The following is an 18,823-nucleotide window of genomic DNA, read 5'->3' on the forward strand; positions in this document are numbered from 1 at the left end:
CTATCTCCCTGCCCTCCCCAAGTGCACACATCCTGCATAGTCCTGTGGCTTAGGATTCCATTCTCTCTTATCTGGCTAACTTTCATCCAGACATCCAGACACACACCTGCAGAATCTTAATTGGGTCTGCTCTCCAGGTCTCAGGTATCATGGCTTGGAGAAAGTCACCCTTCCATGCCCTTCCTCCGTGGCTCTCCTTTCAAGTGTTCACCCTTGGCTCACAAGGTGCTCACTAAAGCTGCATGTATTTCTACAGACTCAAAAACCTTGGTCTGGATTATTATGTCACCTTTAGACAGGTTCCCTGAGTAAAAGAGACAAATATTTAACCTGTGTGGTATTTGCAAATGGAACCACAGATATTCACTCGATAAACATGACCAGATAGCTGAGTGGTAGGCAGATGGATAGATACTCATATTTACCTTAAGTACATTTTGATGTTGACAGATGTTAGAAAGCATGTTCTTGACTTCTAGGAAAGCCATAAATATAGTAAATGAAATGACATGAAGCCACTGATTAAGTTCTTCTGTTTATCCAAGTTCAAAGATAGTAAGTGAATGAGAAACTGTCTTTTCCTTGAAGAAATCTAATTTAAAAAACTTGCATTTTTTAAAAGTTGTGATTCATACTTTTCACAGAATAATGAGTAACAACTAGAACACAGTGTGCAGAAAATATAAGTGGCCCAGAAAAACTAAATTTGAGGGTAGACCATTGCTTTTGCCATCACTTGACAATGCAATTTTCTTCTTCCCCCATTCAGTGGTCAGTTTTCTCTGGCGGTCGTTGGCCTGAACATAACATCGCTGGGCTTGCGGTCCCTCAAGGAGATCAGCGATGGGGATGTGATCATTTCTGGAAACCGAAATCTGTGTTATGCCAACACGATAAACTGGAAAAAACTCTTCGGGACATCCAGTCAGAAAACCAAAATCATGAACAACAGAGCTGAGAACACCTGCCGTAAGTAGCTGGTCACATCTCACCCGCACAGATAGTTCCTGGAGGTAGTTTATTTTTGAAAGAAATACTGAGGAGGTTTCCCCCAAACATTCTAATTGCTTTTCTTAATTCCTTCATTGAATTAAAATCTGCGTATTTGTAACTGTAGCACTAGCATCAGAATTGCTTTTAGAATATTCTCATCTTGTAAGGTGAATTTGCCTTGTGTGGTTTCAACGTGGAATGTCCTCCATTGGCTCATGTGTCTGGACACTGAGTCCCTAGCTAACTGAGCTGTTTGGAAAGGCTGTGGGAGCTTTAGAAGGTGGATCTTAACTGGAGGAGGACATGCTTGTGGGCTCCACTTCCTGTGCATTCTCTGCTTCCTTTAGTTGCGATGGGATCATATGTTCCTTCACACATCCGTTGGCAGGCTTCCCCTGCCATGATTGATGGAACCCTTTCTTAAACTGTAAATCAAAATGAACCCATCTCTCCTTATGTTGCTCTTGTCTAGTATTTGGTTGCAGTAATGAGGAAAGCAGTTAAAAAAATTAATGCCAAGCAGAGGAGTCTTGGCTTTGACAGATTTGAGGATGTGGTTCTTAGACCTTTGGGACTAGCTTGTGGGAGGAATGTGGAGACATTTGGAACTATATTCAAGAAAGCCCAAGAATTTTGTAAGCCATCCTGGTGGGAATTTGGAAGATCATAATGCAGTGAGAAATATGAACAGTAGAAACCCGGTTCATCAGATTTCAGAGGAGAGCAAGGACACTATTGGAAAGTGAGGTTAAGGTCATTTGGTACATTCTGGTAATGAGTCTCTGCATTCTGCCCATGTCCTGAGAACATAAGTCATTAGAGAGCAATGGCCCAATTTGATTGATGGAGGATATCTCAAAACAGAAAGAACAGCATTCAGGTTGTACCAAGACTCCTGCTCATGGCTCTAATCCAGGACTACAGAATACTGGAGAAGAAAGTGGACAGAGAGATATGAAAATACACAGTTTGATAGGCAAAGGAAAGAGCTTAAAGGTACACATAAGACAGGTGCTGAGGAAGCAATTGTAACTGTAAAAATAGTAGTTCCACTAAAGGGACACCATGTACAGTCACACTGAGACAACAGGGAAAAAGGGCTCTGAGGGCAAGACCCCACCCACCAAAAGGAAATGCACATTCACTTGAAAGAAGAGAGCCAACACTGAGAACTCTGCTGAAGATACTGCCTGCTACTGGAGGCCAGGCTGCATCTTTAGCTGGTCACCGAAATGGGCAGCCTCATCTACAGGATACTGATTTTATACACATGGAAGATACAAGATTGAAAGGGGCGTGGAAACCTGTACCAAGATTACAGAGAGCCAGTCAAGTCCGGTGGTGTTTGGCAGGCTTGGCGTTGTGAATGAAGCCTGTGTGAGCCTGTGAAGGCAAAGAAGCCTGAGAGGCAGGGGGCACTCTGGGACTTTAGAGATGCCAGCCTACGGAATGCCTGGGAAGGAAGACTGCAGGCATGGTACAGAGCAGGCTAAAGGAGGAACTTTTCCACACCGCACCAGACCTGGAAGCACAGGATTACGAAGACGTGGATAATTCTTGGGTAGTTCTGCTGGGTTTTAGTTTTGCTTTGGTCCAGTCTTTCGTTGCTGTGCCCTGATTCTACTCATGGAAATGGAACATTTACTATGTGTCATTCATTGTATGTTAGAAGTTTGTAGATGACTTTTTCTTTGCACAGAAGCCAAGAGTTAAAAGATTTTCTTGAATCCCAAGAGAAAAATAAGACTTGAGGCTTTTGAACAATATAGAAAGTGTTAATAATTTATCAAGGGCACGTGAGATGGCTGAGCTGAAAGAACATGGTTGCCAAGCCTGACATCCTGAGTTCTAGTCCCAGAACTCACATGGAGGAAGGAGAGAACTGACTCCACAAATAGTATTCTGACCTGTACACACACACACACACACAGAGAGAGAGAGAGAGAGAGAGAGAGAGAGAGAGAGAGAGAGAGAGAGAGAGAGAAGGAGAGAGGGAGGGAGGGAGGAAGGGAGGGAAGGAGGGAGGAAGGGAGGGAGGGAGGGAGAGGGAAAGGGAGGAGGGGCGTGTAGGCATGCATACCCTCTACAAAAAATGTTTGAACACTTTGCCTCTTGCTTCTACCACTGTGATGGACAGCATCCCTTCTTAAACCGTAATCCAAAGAAATACCTTTCTCCCTTAATGTCAAATCAATGAGTAAGATAGCATATGTTCTTAGGTCTAGGCTACTAAATATCTGTAACTTTAAATGCAAGCTTTAGTATTTCCCTATATTATATTTTAAGTGCAGATAGTTCTGTGTGCACTTTATCCTTCGATTGCTATAGCCAAGTACACATGCACACATGTATGCACACATACACATCAAAGAATGTGCGACATTTCACATTTCTATTCCCAACTCTGGTTCTAAACCATTGAATTAGCTGTTAAAACTGGCAACTGCCCCAGGATTCGTGGCAAGACTCTGAACTCTGGCAGAAGCCATGCTGTGTTCCAGAACTCCCCTGGCCCACATGGACTTCAGGAACGTGTCTTGTGTATTTTAATCACTTCTGGCTTCTGATTCCCAATCATACATGATGACTTCAGTAACATGGTATTCCTTCAGTGACATGGAATCCTCTACGGGAAGCTCTTGGCATTGTGCCCAGCACACTGGAATCGCCTACAACCTTCCCTGACGTTTCTGTCCACTGCAGCGTCCATCACCAGTCTCCCCAGAGCCAGGTTCAGGCTGCCCTCAGAAGAGTGTCACTTCTTCTGATCCCTTACACTACTGTCCCCTAACTGACCCTGTGAATCACTGTGTCTTCTCAGGGGCCACGAACCACATCTGCAATCCTTTATGCTCCTCGGAAGGCTGCTGGGGTCCTGAGCCCAGGGACTGTGTCTCTTGCCAGAATGTGAGCAGGGGCAGGGAGTGCGTGGAGAAGTGCAACATCCTGGAGGGGTGAGACACTGTTCTTTCTGCCTCTGTGGAGCTAAGAACTAATCCATCCGCCATGCTGGGTTTAGAGCTTTGTAGTCATCCAAGTTTTTTGCATTTTCTCTTGTTCTTAATATTATCTTTGTTTTATGTTTGGTTTTTTAGCAAAAAAAAAATGTTGTTGTTATGTTTTATGTTGTTTTTTTCTAATGTGTTGTGTTCATCACATTAGAAAGTAAGTTTCTCATGGTTCCTTAATCCAAACTAATCATTTATCATGTCTTTTTATTTCTGAAAATATTTTAAATATTTCATTTTACATGAATCTCTCAAGATAGAACAGACACAGTGATTGGGATAGCCAAAAATCACGAGCACTTGGCCTTTCCTTTCCAGTCCACTATTCCCGCTGAATTAAGATATATCAGCATAGGGTATGTCCTATTTAATTTTAGCTTTATGTACCCTGAGCATACAATGATACACTATTAAATGAATTTTAATACAACCAGGACAAGGAAGTAATTAATACATTTGCTTAGTTTAATAATAATCAATAAAAAGCACAGCATATGCATACAATGAGAATTTCAATATCTGTGTAAACTTTCAAGTTATTACTGAAAGTGGTTAAAACAAATTACTTGGAGACCTGATTGAAGGGACCAAGGGAGGCATTCTTTATTTTTAATTCAAGGAGATAGGGAAAGCTCTGGCGAGAAGAGGCAGGTGATTTACAGACGATGCTGGGAAGTCATTCTTCCTGTTCAGCTAACAGGGTGGGCACTGCAGTTTGTGTCCAGAAATATTCCAGAGTAGGATGGAAAGACAAGTTTGAGTTCCTCATACTTTCTTAACGAATTTAGGACAACTGCTAGAGCTGGTGTTTGACATGTGGAGGGCCGACATAATCCTTCCTCTTGTAAACAGACATTCACATTTTCATCTTTTAAACCTCTTCATTGTACCCAGAGACCCGGGTCTCTTAATGGGGGATGCCTGGTGTCCTGGTGTAGCACCTGACCACTCTGCAAACCAAGGCCCTTCTGCAGGAGGCGACAAATAGACAAAGCCCAGAAAATCCCCACTCTGGATTTTTCACTACTTGTCAGTTGGCTGTGGTCCCTTTGGTCTGTCCGTATAGGAACTGTGGGGTGACAAGGAGAGACCAGTCTGGTGTGGTCATGGGCTTCTTTTGTACACTTCTGAGTTTCACAGAGTGAGTAGGAGCAATAGGCAGGTGTGACCCTCTACTGTCACAATCCTTGTTTATTACTTGTCTATTGATACCCTTAGCTCTATAAGTCTTAGTGTTCATGCATAGGCCTGCCATGTAGGACTCTTAAATGATACAGTGTGTGTATAAGCCTAGCACATTGAGATTCCCTAGCCCTTAGTATCTCCTGGTGCAGCCTCAAAAAGGGGCTGTCTATCAATGTCTGACAATGATTACTGTTGTAATTCTCGACCCCAGGATGTCTGAGACCCTTGCCTCTAAAATCTGGGCACTACTCTGGAACTCTTTCAGCAACCATGACCTACAGTTTCTCCTTGTCTGTACAGCCTTTCAATATTCCTCCTCAGTTCACCATCATGCCAGCTTTGGCCCCTCTCAAGCTGTTCCGCTGCCTCTTCTCCACCTGTCAAGCAGCTGGCCACTGTCACTTCTGCAACTCAGCCCATGACTGCTGCTCCATGGTCTCTCCCAGCATGTCTTCTAGCTCTTCTGCTTCTTTCTTGATGCTGCCAGCACAGCCTGAACCACTGAAGTAGGCAAAGGAAAGATCACTTGGGAGAAGTCTGCTATTGGATTGATGTGTCTAACATTACAATACCAGGAGAGGCTGGACACAGGGAGACTTTTTTCCAGAGCTCCCAGAAGTGAACAGGCTTGATTCTTTTCCTCTCCCTTGGGCTCAGAAACCATTTCTTTCCAGCTTGAATTTGGTCTTAGAGGGATGCCTCGTAAAGATGCTTTTCAGAGTTGGTTTTCTTACTACCTAGCACTCAAAAATTGTGCCGATGAAAAATGTCAGAAAAGAACTCTAATTATAAATGAAGATATCTGTGGGATGACCTAAGGCTCTGTTAGTTGACCTCAGCACATTATATTTCAAAGCAATCCTAGCATTCTGACCCTTTGACCTTAAGATTCTTTTGAATTTCTGGGATAGGTCATTTGCGTTACTTGAAATAGTTGTGGCCAGTCAGGGTATGGCATGATCTGTTCATGTGTTCTTCTCCCAGGGAGCCAAGGGAATTTGTGGAAAATTCTGAATGCATCCAGTGCCATCCAGAATGTCTGCCCCAGACCATGAACATCACCTGTACAGGCCGGGTAAGAGCCTCCGCTGTTTCCCACTCCTGACAGCACCAGCAGAAATATCAATGATCCAAGCCATCTCCAGTAGGAAAGATGGTCCTTTTCATCTTTCCAGGGAAGACATGCTCATGATCTTACCAGGAAAGGGGACCATGCTGAGTAGAAATGCCTCACACCTGTCTGTCCAGTGTCCCACACACCTTTCACCTTGACTGGCCCTTCACTGTGCCACAGGATACCCGATGCTGGGGCTTACCTCCAAGTTACATTTTTTAAAGGAATTCCTGCATTTTTTTTGAAAATCAATTGCGTATTTACACATACAGCAGCAAACTTGTAAGGAATGTGAATGAGAATCATGGTCCTCTGACAGCAATACCCTGTTAGTACTTAATACCATGAACAGGCAGGCCTTTGGTTCAGTTTGAGTTCCAAACTCAGTAAAATCTAAATTCCTGCATTGAAACATGTTCTGTAGTTGCCTGTAAATCAAGCAGAATATAACCTAACTGAGTTAAGAAATCTGGGCTGCCGGTATGACTGGTTGAAAGGTCAGCCCTTGGTCTGCAGGCTTACAGGGCACTGGGCTGAATTTCCTTTGGTACAGTGAAATAACTGATGGTTTTGTTTTAGTGTTCATCTGCTCTGGCTTTGAGGGTGATCAGCCTCTGAGTGGACAAAGCTGAACCACTGAGCGATCCAAAAGAAAAAAACCTTGCCTAACGGCTTTATTTTAGTCTCCTTGTATGGTGTGAAGTACAGTTCCCAGGCAGTCCCACTGCCTTCATATCTCAGGATTTTACAAGGACATTAAAAGTGTTACAGACAGAACCTAAGATTGCACACTCACCGTCCATTCTCTAGCCAGCACTGCCATGAGCCACCTTCTTTTCCCCGGAGAAATACAAAGAAGGGTTGCTCCTACATGTGCCTCAGTAGGTTGAAGACTGACTTCCCTCAGCAATTCCTTTTCACCTCAAATGTGATACTAAAGAAAGATAAGGTTGCAAAATACATGTAGACCAATCAAGATGACTCTGATAAGCATGATGCCCACAATGTCTTAAAATACTGTTAAAATAAGGTGAAGAATGTAGCTTAATTTATGTTTGAGTATAATAAATGCATTTGCTTTTGCTATGAATATATTTATGCAACTTTGTTGGACTAGAGTGGCTCAAAATCTAATGAAAATAAAATATCAGCTACCCTTTCTCAGCAGATGATAGCATCCTAATGACATAGATTTATATAAGTGATCACAGCATCTGAGAACCAACAAAATGGTAAAGGCTCTGGCATCCCAGCCTGACAAATTCCCTCAGTGTCCTACAAGAAATCACCAACTCTCAAAACAAACACATAAACATAACTACATAATTAATTAAAAGCTTATATTTTTGAAAAGCCAGGGACAGTCAGAGAAATGTAGCATGTCGTGGGCATGGCAAGCAAAAGCAATCACAGGACTCGTCGTATATTTTAAGAACTTCTGCATTGGCTGGAGAGATGCCTTAGTGGTTAAGAGCACTGACTGCTCTTCTAGAGGGCCTGGTTTGATTCTCAGCACCCACATGACAACTCACAGCCACCTGAAACTACAGTTCCAGGGAGTCTGACGCATTCCTCTGTCCTCTATGAGCACCAAGCATGCAAGTTCACAGACATAACTGCATAAACAACAAGAATAAAGAATGTCTATATCACTTGGCTTTTGTTTTCTCATAGTCAATACTATATAGAAAGTTATTTTATGTTTAAAAAGAAAGAAAAAGATGTGCAACCTTTTCTACACCTTGATTCAGGGACCAGACAACTGTGTCAAGTGTGCCCACTACATTGATGGCCCACACTGTGTCAAGACCTGCCCAGCCGGCATCATGGGGGAGAACAACACCCTGGTCTGGAAGTATGCAGATGCGAATAATGTGTGCCACCTGTGCCATGCAAACTGTACCTATGGGTAAGTGTAGTGCAGCCCCTATAACAGTGCATGAAAACTTGTTGGCTGGAAATGTCTACTAAATTTTCAGGACCCTAAGATGTTTCAAGTCCATGGTCATGGTGGCAGCAGTGGTGTGCTGGAGAGCAGTTCTCATACTTGTGGTGAATATCACTCAGCATCTCAGCATGGTTGTCTCAGTAGTCTTAGTTCTTTGACACTGCCTGTGCCAGTGGGAAAGGGTGATGGACGGGTGTGACGGGCAAGTTGTCACTTCTTCCCCATCTATATGAAGAGGCTTGGGATAGGTATGTTGTGGATTGGGGATGGTAAAGGGGCTGGGGTTATGACCCAATCAGTAACATGTTTTTCACGCTAGCCAACACCCATGTAAAAGGAAATCAGGAATGATGACAGTAAACCCCAGTGCTAGAAAAGTGAAGGCCAGGAGTGGGGCTTTCTGGCAAGTTTCAGTTAAATGAGAACCTGACTCAAAAAAAAAAAAAAAAAAAAAGGCAGGAGCAGTTGTGATTGAGGGATGACAACTGGTGTTAACTTTCATACTACATAGTGCATTCTCTCTCTCTCTCTCTCTCTCTCTCTCTCTCTCTCTCTCTCTATCGCTCTCTAACACACGCATACATACACACAGAGAGAGAGAGAGAGAGACTCTGTGTGTGTGTGTAATGTTTTCTGAAATGTTGCTCCAAACTATCCTTTTGAAGTCTATTTGATTATTAAGCTTTACAATATAAATCTATTTTGTGTATAATTTGCAGAAATATTCTGATTCTATAATCCTGATTTATCAGAATACTATAATTTTATAAATATATAAATCTCATTATAGTTCTTAAAACCACCATCCTTGCTCAGAACTATTTTTCTTTCTCTGGATCTCTTCGATACCAACTATACAGCTTTAGGATGCTGTGTATCTAACTAGATTCTTCTGTAAAATACAATAATAAATAATTCAGCTTGGATTGCAGGATTTTGTGATCATGAGTTAATATCTGTAATACACTTAAAATAGTGACTGAGTCAGGATGAGCACTTGATCCATGAGTGCTGAGTGTTAATGGTAAGGGTGGTGGCAAGGACAGTAGTGATGCTGATGGGAAGGGTGATGCTGAGAGTGGTAGTAAGATTGAGAGTTGTGGTGATGCTGTGGATAATGATGACGATGGTGATGTGGATAGTGGTGATGGTGACTGGAGATGTGGATAGTGGTAATGCCAATGTAGATGGTGGTGGGGACAGTGATGTGGAGAATGGTAATGGTGATGTGGATAGCGGTGATGCTGACTGTGTGGATGGGCAGTGATGGTGGTGCCAGTGAGTACAGTGGTGAAGGTGACAGTGGACATTCTTATGACTGTAACTGGTAGGACAATCAGTTCTCTAGGAAAACAATCATATTACCTTGAAATATTTTAATTTAATTTCTTTTCCAAACATCTTTGATTGTGTAAATAGAATCTTCAGAGTCTCCAGAATATCAGAAACAGTGATAGTTGAAGTCAGCATTTGATATATGATGATGAGGAGTAGGATAACAATGTTTCCACATTAGGAATAGCTTTGGCTGCTGGTCTGAGACTCCTGTTATACTGATAAGGAAAGCGTCATTTGCACATTTATGATAATATTTCTCAAGCTCAGGTGTGGGTTTGGAACTTGCGGTCTCTGTGGTAGCAATTTAACACAGTCCAGGTTTCAGCATGTGTGCATCACCTTGCTGGTTATTTCCTCAATGTGCAAACTCTGCAAAGCCTGTGAAAATTATGCTCTGCCCATTTTTAGCTCATTTTTCTTGCATAAGCGATTTTGGAGCAGACTCCCTAAAACATAACTGTCTGAGCTGCATACAATAAATTAACATCTCCCCTCTTCTCTATTTTGGAAATAAGTGTGTTTGTACATTTCTACCTGTAAATGTGTACTATTGGCCTTAAGGGGGACCCCAAAAGTCACTGAGCAGGAAGAATTATTAGTATGCATTCTTACCTTGAATAAGAAAAAGTTTTAAAGCATGGAAAGATGGAATTTGTTCATAATATAAATTAAAAGTTTGCTTGTTTAGTTAGTCTGATATTTTTTAATTTTCTTCCTAATTCTATTAAGTCAGATGAGGAGCATGTACTTTTATAGAGTCTTGTTATCCCTGCCTTATCTCAAACAAATGAATTACAGAGGAAGTTTTTTGATTAAAATGACTTATTAAATATGGTGAAATCTTGATGAAGACAACGAAAAATGAAGACACCTTTCCCTACTTAAATATTTATGATGTATACATCATCTAACATACTGCCCCTCTAAGTTTTGGGGAAAGTAGAATTTTTTCCTATTTTTATGGAGAAGGAAAGATTTTATAGGACTCAGCAATCCTCACAGTTTATGAGCCAGCTGTGTCAAAAGCCAGACTATAGCATAAGGATCCTACATAACTTCAGGTGCTACAGATGTGGCACCTCAGCGTGTGTGTGCGCAGGGATACTGGAGGCACATTCATCTTTAAACTGAACCTTATTTTCACATTAAACAGAAGAGGAATATTTCTTGACATTTTTTTATCCTGTTAAATTAAATGAGGTTCCACAAGAATTTGCCCATTTTAGTTGTATGTCCATGTGAATCTGTTACTACAATTATAATTATAAATCTCTTGCAATAAAGAAGGAGTTGAGTTGGGGACAGAATATGTCAGACGTAACCGATATGACCTCCTTGGCTTGCCACTGGGAGTCCAAACGCAAGGTTCTGTCAACTTTCTCGCAGGTTTCTTACTCTTGTGATGTCCCAACCCTTCCCTTCTGTAGCCTTTGTGCTGCCACTGTCCCTGTTGGTCATCCTGTTACATGTGAACTGGTTTGTCTTCCCCTCTGAGCTCACTGATCACAGCTTCCTGTTGACAATGAATGGCAATTGTCCAGTGCTGCTTTCAGAGGCTGTATGAAATCAAGCAGCTTGTCCAAACTGTCAATGCCCTCAGCAGGCACGGGCTCCTGGTGTTTCACACTCAACAACAAACAAACCACCAGATGCTGTGTGTGAAGGAGAGTCTAACCGACACTGGAGAATGCTTCCTAGCTTGCTTTGACTATCTATTTGTGTAACTAGAAGGCCTCCTGCTAGATCCCACTGCTTATAGATACAATAACAGCACATTTGTTTTATGAATGAAGGGCCAAAGACATTGCAGATGGCTCTACCTGAGAGCAAGGAAAAGTCAGAGAGCTAAGCCTTCAAACTCCAGGAAAAACAGAGGGTAGAGATTAGAACCAATTCCTGTCCCATGCAGTAGAAAGCCCAGAGTGTTTAGGGTGTGACTCCAAATGCAGTCTTTGGCATACTGTTCCCTTCTCCATCCTGACATTTGGTGCCAGCTATATGACAACTACACACTGTGCTATGTTTCAGTTATGACCTGTCTGATTTATTGATAGTTATCTGTCACTCAAAATTTATATTATTTTCTGACTAAATGAACAAGTATGTTGTTTTATGTAATTGGATCGATGTATAGAAAATACATTAGTAACTGCCCAATTTTGAGATCATCATGATTATAGCTATATACGAGTGGTTTACCACAATTGCTTTATGACTTACTGTGGAAAATTACCAAACAAATGCCAATGAAGAATGATGAAAAAGCTGTGGTACTTTTTTTCCTACAGATGTTCTGGGCCAGGTCTTCAAGGATGTGGACCACCAGATGGGTATGTTCAATGACACTGGATATGAAAGACCTTTTGGCTCTAAGACCAGAAGCTATCTCTGATTCCCCTCTCACCTACCAGTTTCTTCCAAATGCTCTTGGCCAGCCACAGGTCTCAGACTCCACCCTCTTGCCGTGTGGCCACTGTATTGGTCAGTGAACAGCATATATGGTGGACAGGGCTAGTACCAGCTTCACAAGAGGTTAACACTGTGGACCACCCCATTCTGTCTGTGTATCTGTTTCTGCAAATACAGCCACTTTACTTAAAGCTCAGCACTTCTTAAAGTCTCATCTTTTCCTCTCAGTAACCCCAGGGCTCATGCCACAAACATGGTATGAAGGTCTATCTTGGGGACACTTTCTCTTTTCTTTCTTCTTCAAACACATTGGCCAGAAAAGCCAATAAATTTCCCTCATCATTTTGTTTCTGGTAAGTTCTTACTATGGACTGAAATGCTGCCCTGAGGAACGTTAAATTATGTATGAATTTCCATTCAGAGTCATGGCGCATCTGTGGTATCAAGCAGCGAGCATCTCGTGCAGAATTGAGATTATCTACAAAATTCCTGCTTGATGCTCAGGCTTATTCCCTAGTTATGGATGTCGACAAATACCCCTTCCCTTACCATCTCTTCCTTAACTTCATGATGTGCTAGCTGATCCCTCCTGCCATCACCTGAAATAGTAAAACAAAGTAAAGCCTTGTCTCAGTCCCGAATCCTGTCTCCTCTCAGTTTCCAAGGACACTTCCCAAGCAAAACGCCCCCTGTATTTCTGGGCAGCATCCAGGACTTAAATGGTTCTCTGAACAATCCCCACCTTTAAAACAGTCAGTGACCATTCTTTGCAATCATTTCTTTATTAACAGTTTTCTTTTCTAAACCACCTGCCTTTGCTTCTGTAGCTTCTCAATACAAGCTCTGAAACAAATCATTCCTCATATATTCCAATATTGGTGAAGATTCATTAATTTTATTAATAGGGGGTTGTTCGAAAGCTCAGGAAATGACTTATACTCCCTAAGAAGGAATTGTTGCAAACCATTTCATGATTCATAGTTGATTCAATTGAGACAGGTCTGTGAGGATGACTTTGCTATTCATTAACATATTATCCTGTAAAGAAGAATAAATTTAACAAAAGCTCAAATGGATATAGATTCTTAAGGATAATAGTTTTCAGCCTAGCACCACACCACCATCAAAGAAATAAAAACTAATCCTTAAAGATTCCAAATTTAGAATTAGTAATATTAATTCAGATAGTCCTTAGTCAATCTTAGTGTGATTGAAGACATAACTACTGATTTTTCATCTTTCTGAGATTGAATTTGACCTTGGTAAGACAACAAAGTTAACCAATTCCTGGCGTTTGAGGATACATTGGGGCGACAGTCACAGCAATGGTGATATTTTTATATCTAAATCCTATCAGATTTTGCTTCCATTGAGCTCATTCATTCACATAGGGATCCCATTAAAAGTAGGGGACCCTACCAGGGGTGTCAGTGTGCCTGAAGATCTCCCAACATGGGAAAATACGGAATTATGGGAAAATACTGGATGACTTTTTTCAATTTCATATATATGCTCCTAAAAGAACAAAGACGCATGTTCATATAAAAAGCAGGATTTACTTATACTGAAGTGCCATACATCTAAGGTTCATGTAACATTTCAGAGAGGGTAGAAATGCTCTAAGAGCCGGAGGACCAGGATGTCTGCTCTTAGTGTCTTCCATATATGAGAGAAAGCTGTACCCATGAGTTCTCAAAGATATAGTTGTCTACACATCACCTACACAATGGCAGTACTGGAAATCTCAAAAAGCCCCACTCTTAGATGAAAAGCCACAGGCAATTAATGGCTACTAAAAGGGGGAGGGAATCAATTTTCTCCAGAGGCAAGCCCGTCATAGGTTATCCAATTTCAGGGGATCAGCCCTAAGCACATACGCATATAAGCAATACTACATGGACACAACTGGTTTAAATATTTACAACTTAGGGAGTGAAGGAAGTTGGTGGGGGAATTGGAGGAATAGCAATGATGTAGATACAGTACTCGTGTATGAAATTCCAAAAAAAATAAAGTATTAAAAGGTGGTATTCTTGTCTTGGTCTATTTTCTGAATTTTATATTAATATTTTCTTCATCAAAAGACTATAAAACAATTATAATAATGAGAGAAGTTCAGGTGAGACCTCAATTGTCTTAAATGCAGAAAAGAAAACTGACCGCAGGCAGAACAGCTGAAAATGTTGGAAACCTTACCTTGGAGCTTAGCCTAGCTGCCAGGCATGTTCCCTGTATAAGCCAGCCATATCCCAACTTCTGAGATAATTTTAAGTGTTATCACTGTATCAAAAGGTGCAGAACCTGAGTGAAATGCCCATATTCCCCTCTCTTGTCTCTCATTCCAGGCCGAAGATCCCATCTATCGCCACTGGGATTGTGGGAGGCCTCCTCTTCATAGTGGTGGTGGCCCTTGGGATCGGCCTATTCATGCGAAGGCGTCACATTGTTCGAAAGCGCACACTACGCCGCCTGCTTCAAGAGAGAGAGGTGAGCAGCAAGGCCTGGTTGCCTCTGGATCAATAACATCCTCATTACCATCAACTGCTTTCCGGGAGAAAAAGCCTTCATTTGAGAATTTGTGATGTGGAATTTTACATATTAGACACTGTAACTTCCCATCATCCTTAACAAGTGCCCTTGATAACCCATGTTTGGAGAAGAAAGGTTCATTCGACTCATGGATTTTAGGGGTTCTGGGTTAGCAACATCCCTTTGGGCTTCAGACAGGAGTGCATGGTGGAGCACATTAACTCACCTCACGCCAGAGAGATGAGGCTACTGAGGCAATGTCCCTTCTGGACCTTGTCCCCAGCCACTTAAAAGCCTCCGTGTAGTCCCAGCCTCATAAAGGCCCCACTACTTCCCAATGTCGTCATTCACAGTCCATTTTTAACATATGAGTCTTTGGAAGACACTTGCCCAAACCATAGGCCTTACATAATTGTCGGTATTATTTATACGTTATGGTGGAAGAATCAAAAAAAAAAGTCCAATCATTTGAAATATAAATAAAAAACATATCAAATTAAAATAAATAAAACTTAGAAGTTGTTTCTTCCTAAAAAAAAAAAAAGTCCAATGATACGCAAATTAGTTATATTTGGAAATCTCCATTCAACAAAGCGTATATGTTTTTACACAGTGTCTTTTGAAATACAAAGCTTAGTGGAGACCCACCTGAGGAGAAGCTCCTGTCCATGTACCTAGGAAAAGAATCACAAAAAGAGATATTGAAATCTTATGGTGGCATAAGATTGTGGCATCTCTATGCCATAGGTCTTGGGCTTCACAGCACCTGTGTCTGGCACCGCATTCTGAAGCCTTTGTCCTTCATAAGCATGGAGGTATTATGAGCTCCAGAAATGGCCCAAATGGCTATGGTAGAACATTTTTCTTGCTATGGTACTTCAAGTAAAACTGACAGACAATTAAAACAGAAAGGGAAAATATAGTCCTCGAGGGTAGATGTTGTGTTCAACACCTATATTAGAAGATCTGTGTTTCTAGTGTATATTAGCTATGTACTAAGTACATACTAAGTAATATATATTACTAAGCAATGTATATTACTAAGCAAAGATGTCCACTGCTCCTTTGAATACATTGCTCCTTCGAACACAGCACGGCCCCATGCTGTTAGCTGCTGGACACTGTTGCTCTGAATGAATCTACTATACATGTCACATACTGTACAACATGGTGGTAACATCTCAGGTCTTCTCCCCTCTTCACAGCTTGTGGAACCTCTCACACCCAGCGGAGAAGCTCCGAACCAAGCCCTCTTGAGGATACTAAAGGAAACAGAATTCAAAAAGATCAAAGTTCTGGGTTCGGGAGCATTTGGCACAGTGTATAAGGTAACATTCCTAGAGACAGGTCTGCACTAGGCTTCTGGGTACCAGTGTTTGCTATGTTCTCCAGCCCTGTGAGGCTAAATCAGATTCCTCAGTAATTTGATTTTATCATCATCTCCCTGTTTTATTGAAGGTGTAGAAAGTAGTGTTTCCCCAGGGAATTTATTCTTTGTTATCACTGTGAAAGCAAACACATTATCATAGACCACAATAGAAGACTGGGAGTATAGCGGGGAGAGACATATAGAGTCTACTTTTCTTGAACTGTTAGACTAAATCGTGGAATGAGCATTTCAATCTTCTTTTCTAGATCCATTTTTCATAAAGTCTGACTTCAGTTCAAATTCTGAATGATTCACACTACATTTATAACTAGCTGTATTGGTTAGTTCTCTACTAGTGCCATGACTAAGGCAATTTATGGAAGACTTGATTTAAGCTTACAGCTCTAGAGGGTTAGAGTCCGTAATGGTGGGGAAGCATGACTTCAGGCTGCAGGCCCAGTGGCAGGAACAGGAAAATGAGAACTCCCAACTTCAAATGCAAGCACAAAACAGTACGAATGAGCGAAAGTAGTGTGAAAGTTTTAATAATCTCATAGCGTCCTTGTTGTGATGTACTTGCTCGAGCAATAGAGCCCCACCTATACTTCTCCAAACAGAGCCACCAACTGGGAACCAAGTATTCCGTATCCAAGGCCATGGAGGGCAGTTCTCATTCAAACCATTACACCAGCTCAAGCATACAGGGTTTTTTTTTTTTTTTTTTTTTTTTTGGTTCTTTTTTTTTTTTTTTTTTTTTTGAGACAGATTCTTACTACATAACCCAGTCTGATTTTAAACTCAATCACCTTTCAGTAGTGTCTCAAGGGCTGTGATTACAGGTGTGGGACACTAAAACCCTTGGGAGTGTCATATGATTGCTTTAAATAATTGGAATAAAATTACATCACTCTCTCTTCTCCCATTTCTTCCTCCTCCCCTCCCAGGTACCCTTCCTCCACCATTTCCCATGACCCCTGCTCTTCAGTTAGCTCCTTTTTCATTATGATTCTCAAATCATATATATCTGCATATATATGTTTATATGCACAAATAAGGGGGCTCATCTCTGAGAGAAGCTAATTCTCTTCTCTGCAGTCATTCGTTACCTATAGTTTTTTTATCCCCCTAGAGTAAGACCACATAAAATTTCCCCCTTCTGCCTTAGCATGCCCATTGATATTGCAATGTTCTCAATTTGTCAATGGAGCCATTTCTAGGGAAAACCATTTCACAACAGACTTTCTGGTATCTTGGATCTTAATGTTTCTGGCACCTCCTCTGGAAAACTTGCAGTTGATCTCTGCATTTTGTCCAGTTGTGGTTTTCTGTGATAGTCTCCATTTGCTGTAAAGAATGCCTTCTCTGAAATGGAATGGTATTTGCTTGCTTTGATCCAAAACTTATCCAGATTCTCAGACCTTGATAGCTAAGAACTTCTGACATATAAAGAACCCCAGCACTGTTGTCTTGTAATGTAGAGCCCTTGAAGATTGGGGATCCTTATAAAATCCATCCATCTCACAAGGCAACATATTGCTGGCATCATTATTTCAGGTTAATATCAGCCCTCTTCTTAATCTCAGGGTCTCTGGATCCCAGAAGGTGAGAAAGTGAAAATCCCTGTGGCCATCAAGGAGTTAAGAGAAGCCACATCTCCAAAAGCCAACAAGGAAATCCTTGATGTGAGTTTCCTTTTATGTCTCACTAAGCACGATTTCATATAGTCAATCTTGCTTCCTTAGTTCATGGGGGCTTTTTGTTGTTATTGGTGGTGGTGGTTTGGTTTGGTTTGGTTTTTGGTTTTTCGAGGGAGAGTTTCTCTGTGTAGCCTTGGCTGTCCTGGAACTCACTCTGTAGACCAGGTTGGTTTCGAACTCAGATATCTGCCTGCCTCTGCCTCCTGAGTGCTGGGATTAAAGGTGTGCGCCACCACTGCCTGGCTTTTTTAAAAAAGATTTATTTATTTATTTTATGTATATGAGTACATAGTAGCTGTACAAATGGTTGTGAGCCACCATGTGGTTGCTGGGACTTAGTTCATGTTTTAATTTATTCTGGATGCACTAATAAATTACACCCAATAATGTGGATTTGAGCACTGTTTATAAGGTAATTCACAATGTCTGAAATAAGCATTCACTTTGCTTTGCTGTATTAGCTGTCTCTGTGATGGCTTTTATAAAAGATGCCAGTCGTTAATAATGTGAAGCCTCCTACACCATTACCTCAGCTTCTAAGCCTCTCCCAACTAAATTAAACATCACTCTCCCCCATGCTGCTGACTGGTACTTTCTAGAGCATTTAAGATGTTCTACAAGAACATCTTTTTACTTTTAATTCTACTGAATTTCCCTCTATTTTTCCTAACTTTCTTGGTTCATGTTAGGACTGAACAGAGGTACAAAGAAGGTGATGCAAAGAGACCATCTTGGAACTGGATAGAGCCCACTTCAGTATCTGCCAGGGCTTCCGATAAGATGGTGAAAACCTCACCTATCCTGAGACAGAAAGATGACGAAAGGCAGAGAATGCTCAGGGGAGCTCCGCATTGCACATTGCTAATGAGATGCAATGTCACAGAAAATCATGAGTGCTGGCAATACACTTGTCAAGCAAAATTATCTTTAATTTTAGCGTTTACAAATCAATGCCAAGTCTTATTAACATAACTACGGTCAAGTAGCCAGGGGCCTGTGAAGACGTTTTACTTACAGTCTCTCACATTTGTTAAAAAGAAAATCACATAGTCAACCTTGCTTCCTTAGTTTGTGTTTTAATTCATTCTGGATGTGCTAACAAATTACACCCAATAATGTGGATTTGAGCTCTGTTAATAAGGTAGTAACATAAGGACAGATCGTCCTGAATGATAAATATGCTCCAGAAAAGAAGCTGGAGATCTGCTTTTGGGGGCCTTGGAGGAAGAAAGA

General features: G+C 41.3%; 1 protein-coding gene across 1 annotated transcript in view; it reads left to right on the forward strand.

Moving 5' to 3' along the window:
• Egfr (epidermal growth factor receptor) overlaps window positions 1-18,823 on the forward strand; it is a 171,856-nt gene that overhangs the window by 129,011 nt on the left and 24,022 nt on the right. The window contains exons 12-19 of the mRNA XM_052198471.1: window positions 770-969; window positions 3,815-3,947; window positions 6,171-6,261; window positions 8,052-8,209; window positions 11,875-11,916; window positions 14,341-14,482; window positions 15,730-15,852; window positions 17,477-17,575. Coding sequence (XP_052054431.1) covers window positions 770-969; window positions 3,815-3,947; window positions 6,171-6,261; window positions 8,052-8,209; window positions 11,875-11,916; window positions 14,341-14,482; window positions 15,730-15,852; window positions 17,477-17,575 — 988 coding nt within the window. The remainder of the gene's footprint in view (window positions 1-769; window positions 970-3,814; window positions 3,948-6,170; window positions 6,262-8,051; window positions 8,210-11,874; window positions 11,917-14,340; window positions 14,483-15,729; window positions 15,853-17,476; window positions 17,576-18,823) is intronic.

The sequence above is a fragment of the Apodemus sylvaticus genome, chromosome 11, assembly GCF_947179515.1.
Source record: "Apodemus sylvaticus chromosome 11, mApoSyl1.1, whole genome shotgun sequence".
Classification (NCBI taxonomy): domain Eukaryota; kingdom Metazoa; phylum Chordata; class Mammalia; order Rodentia; family Muridae; genus Apodemus; species Apodemus sylvaticus.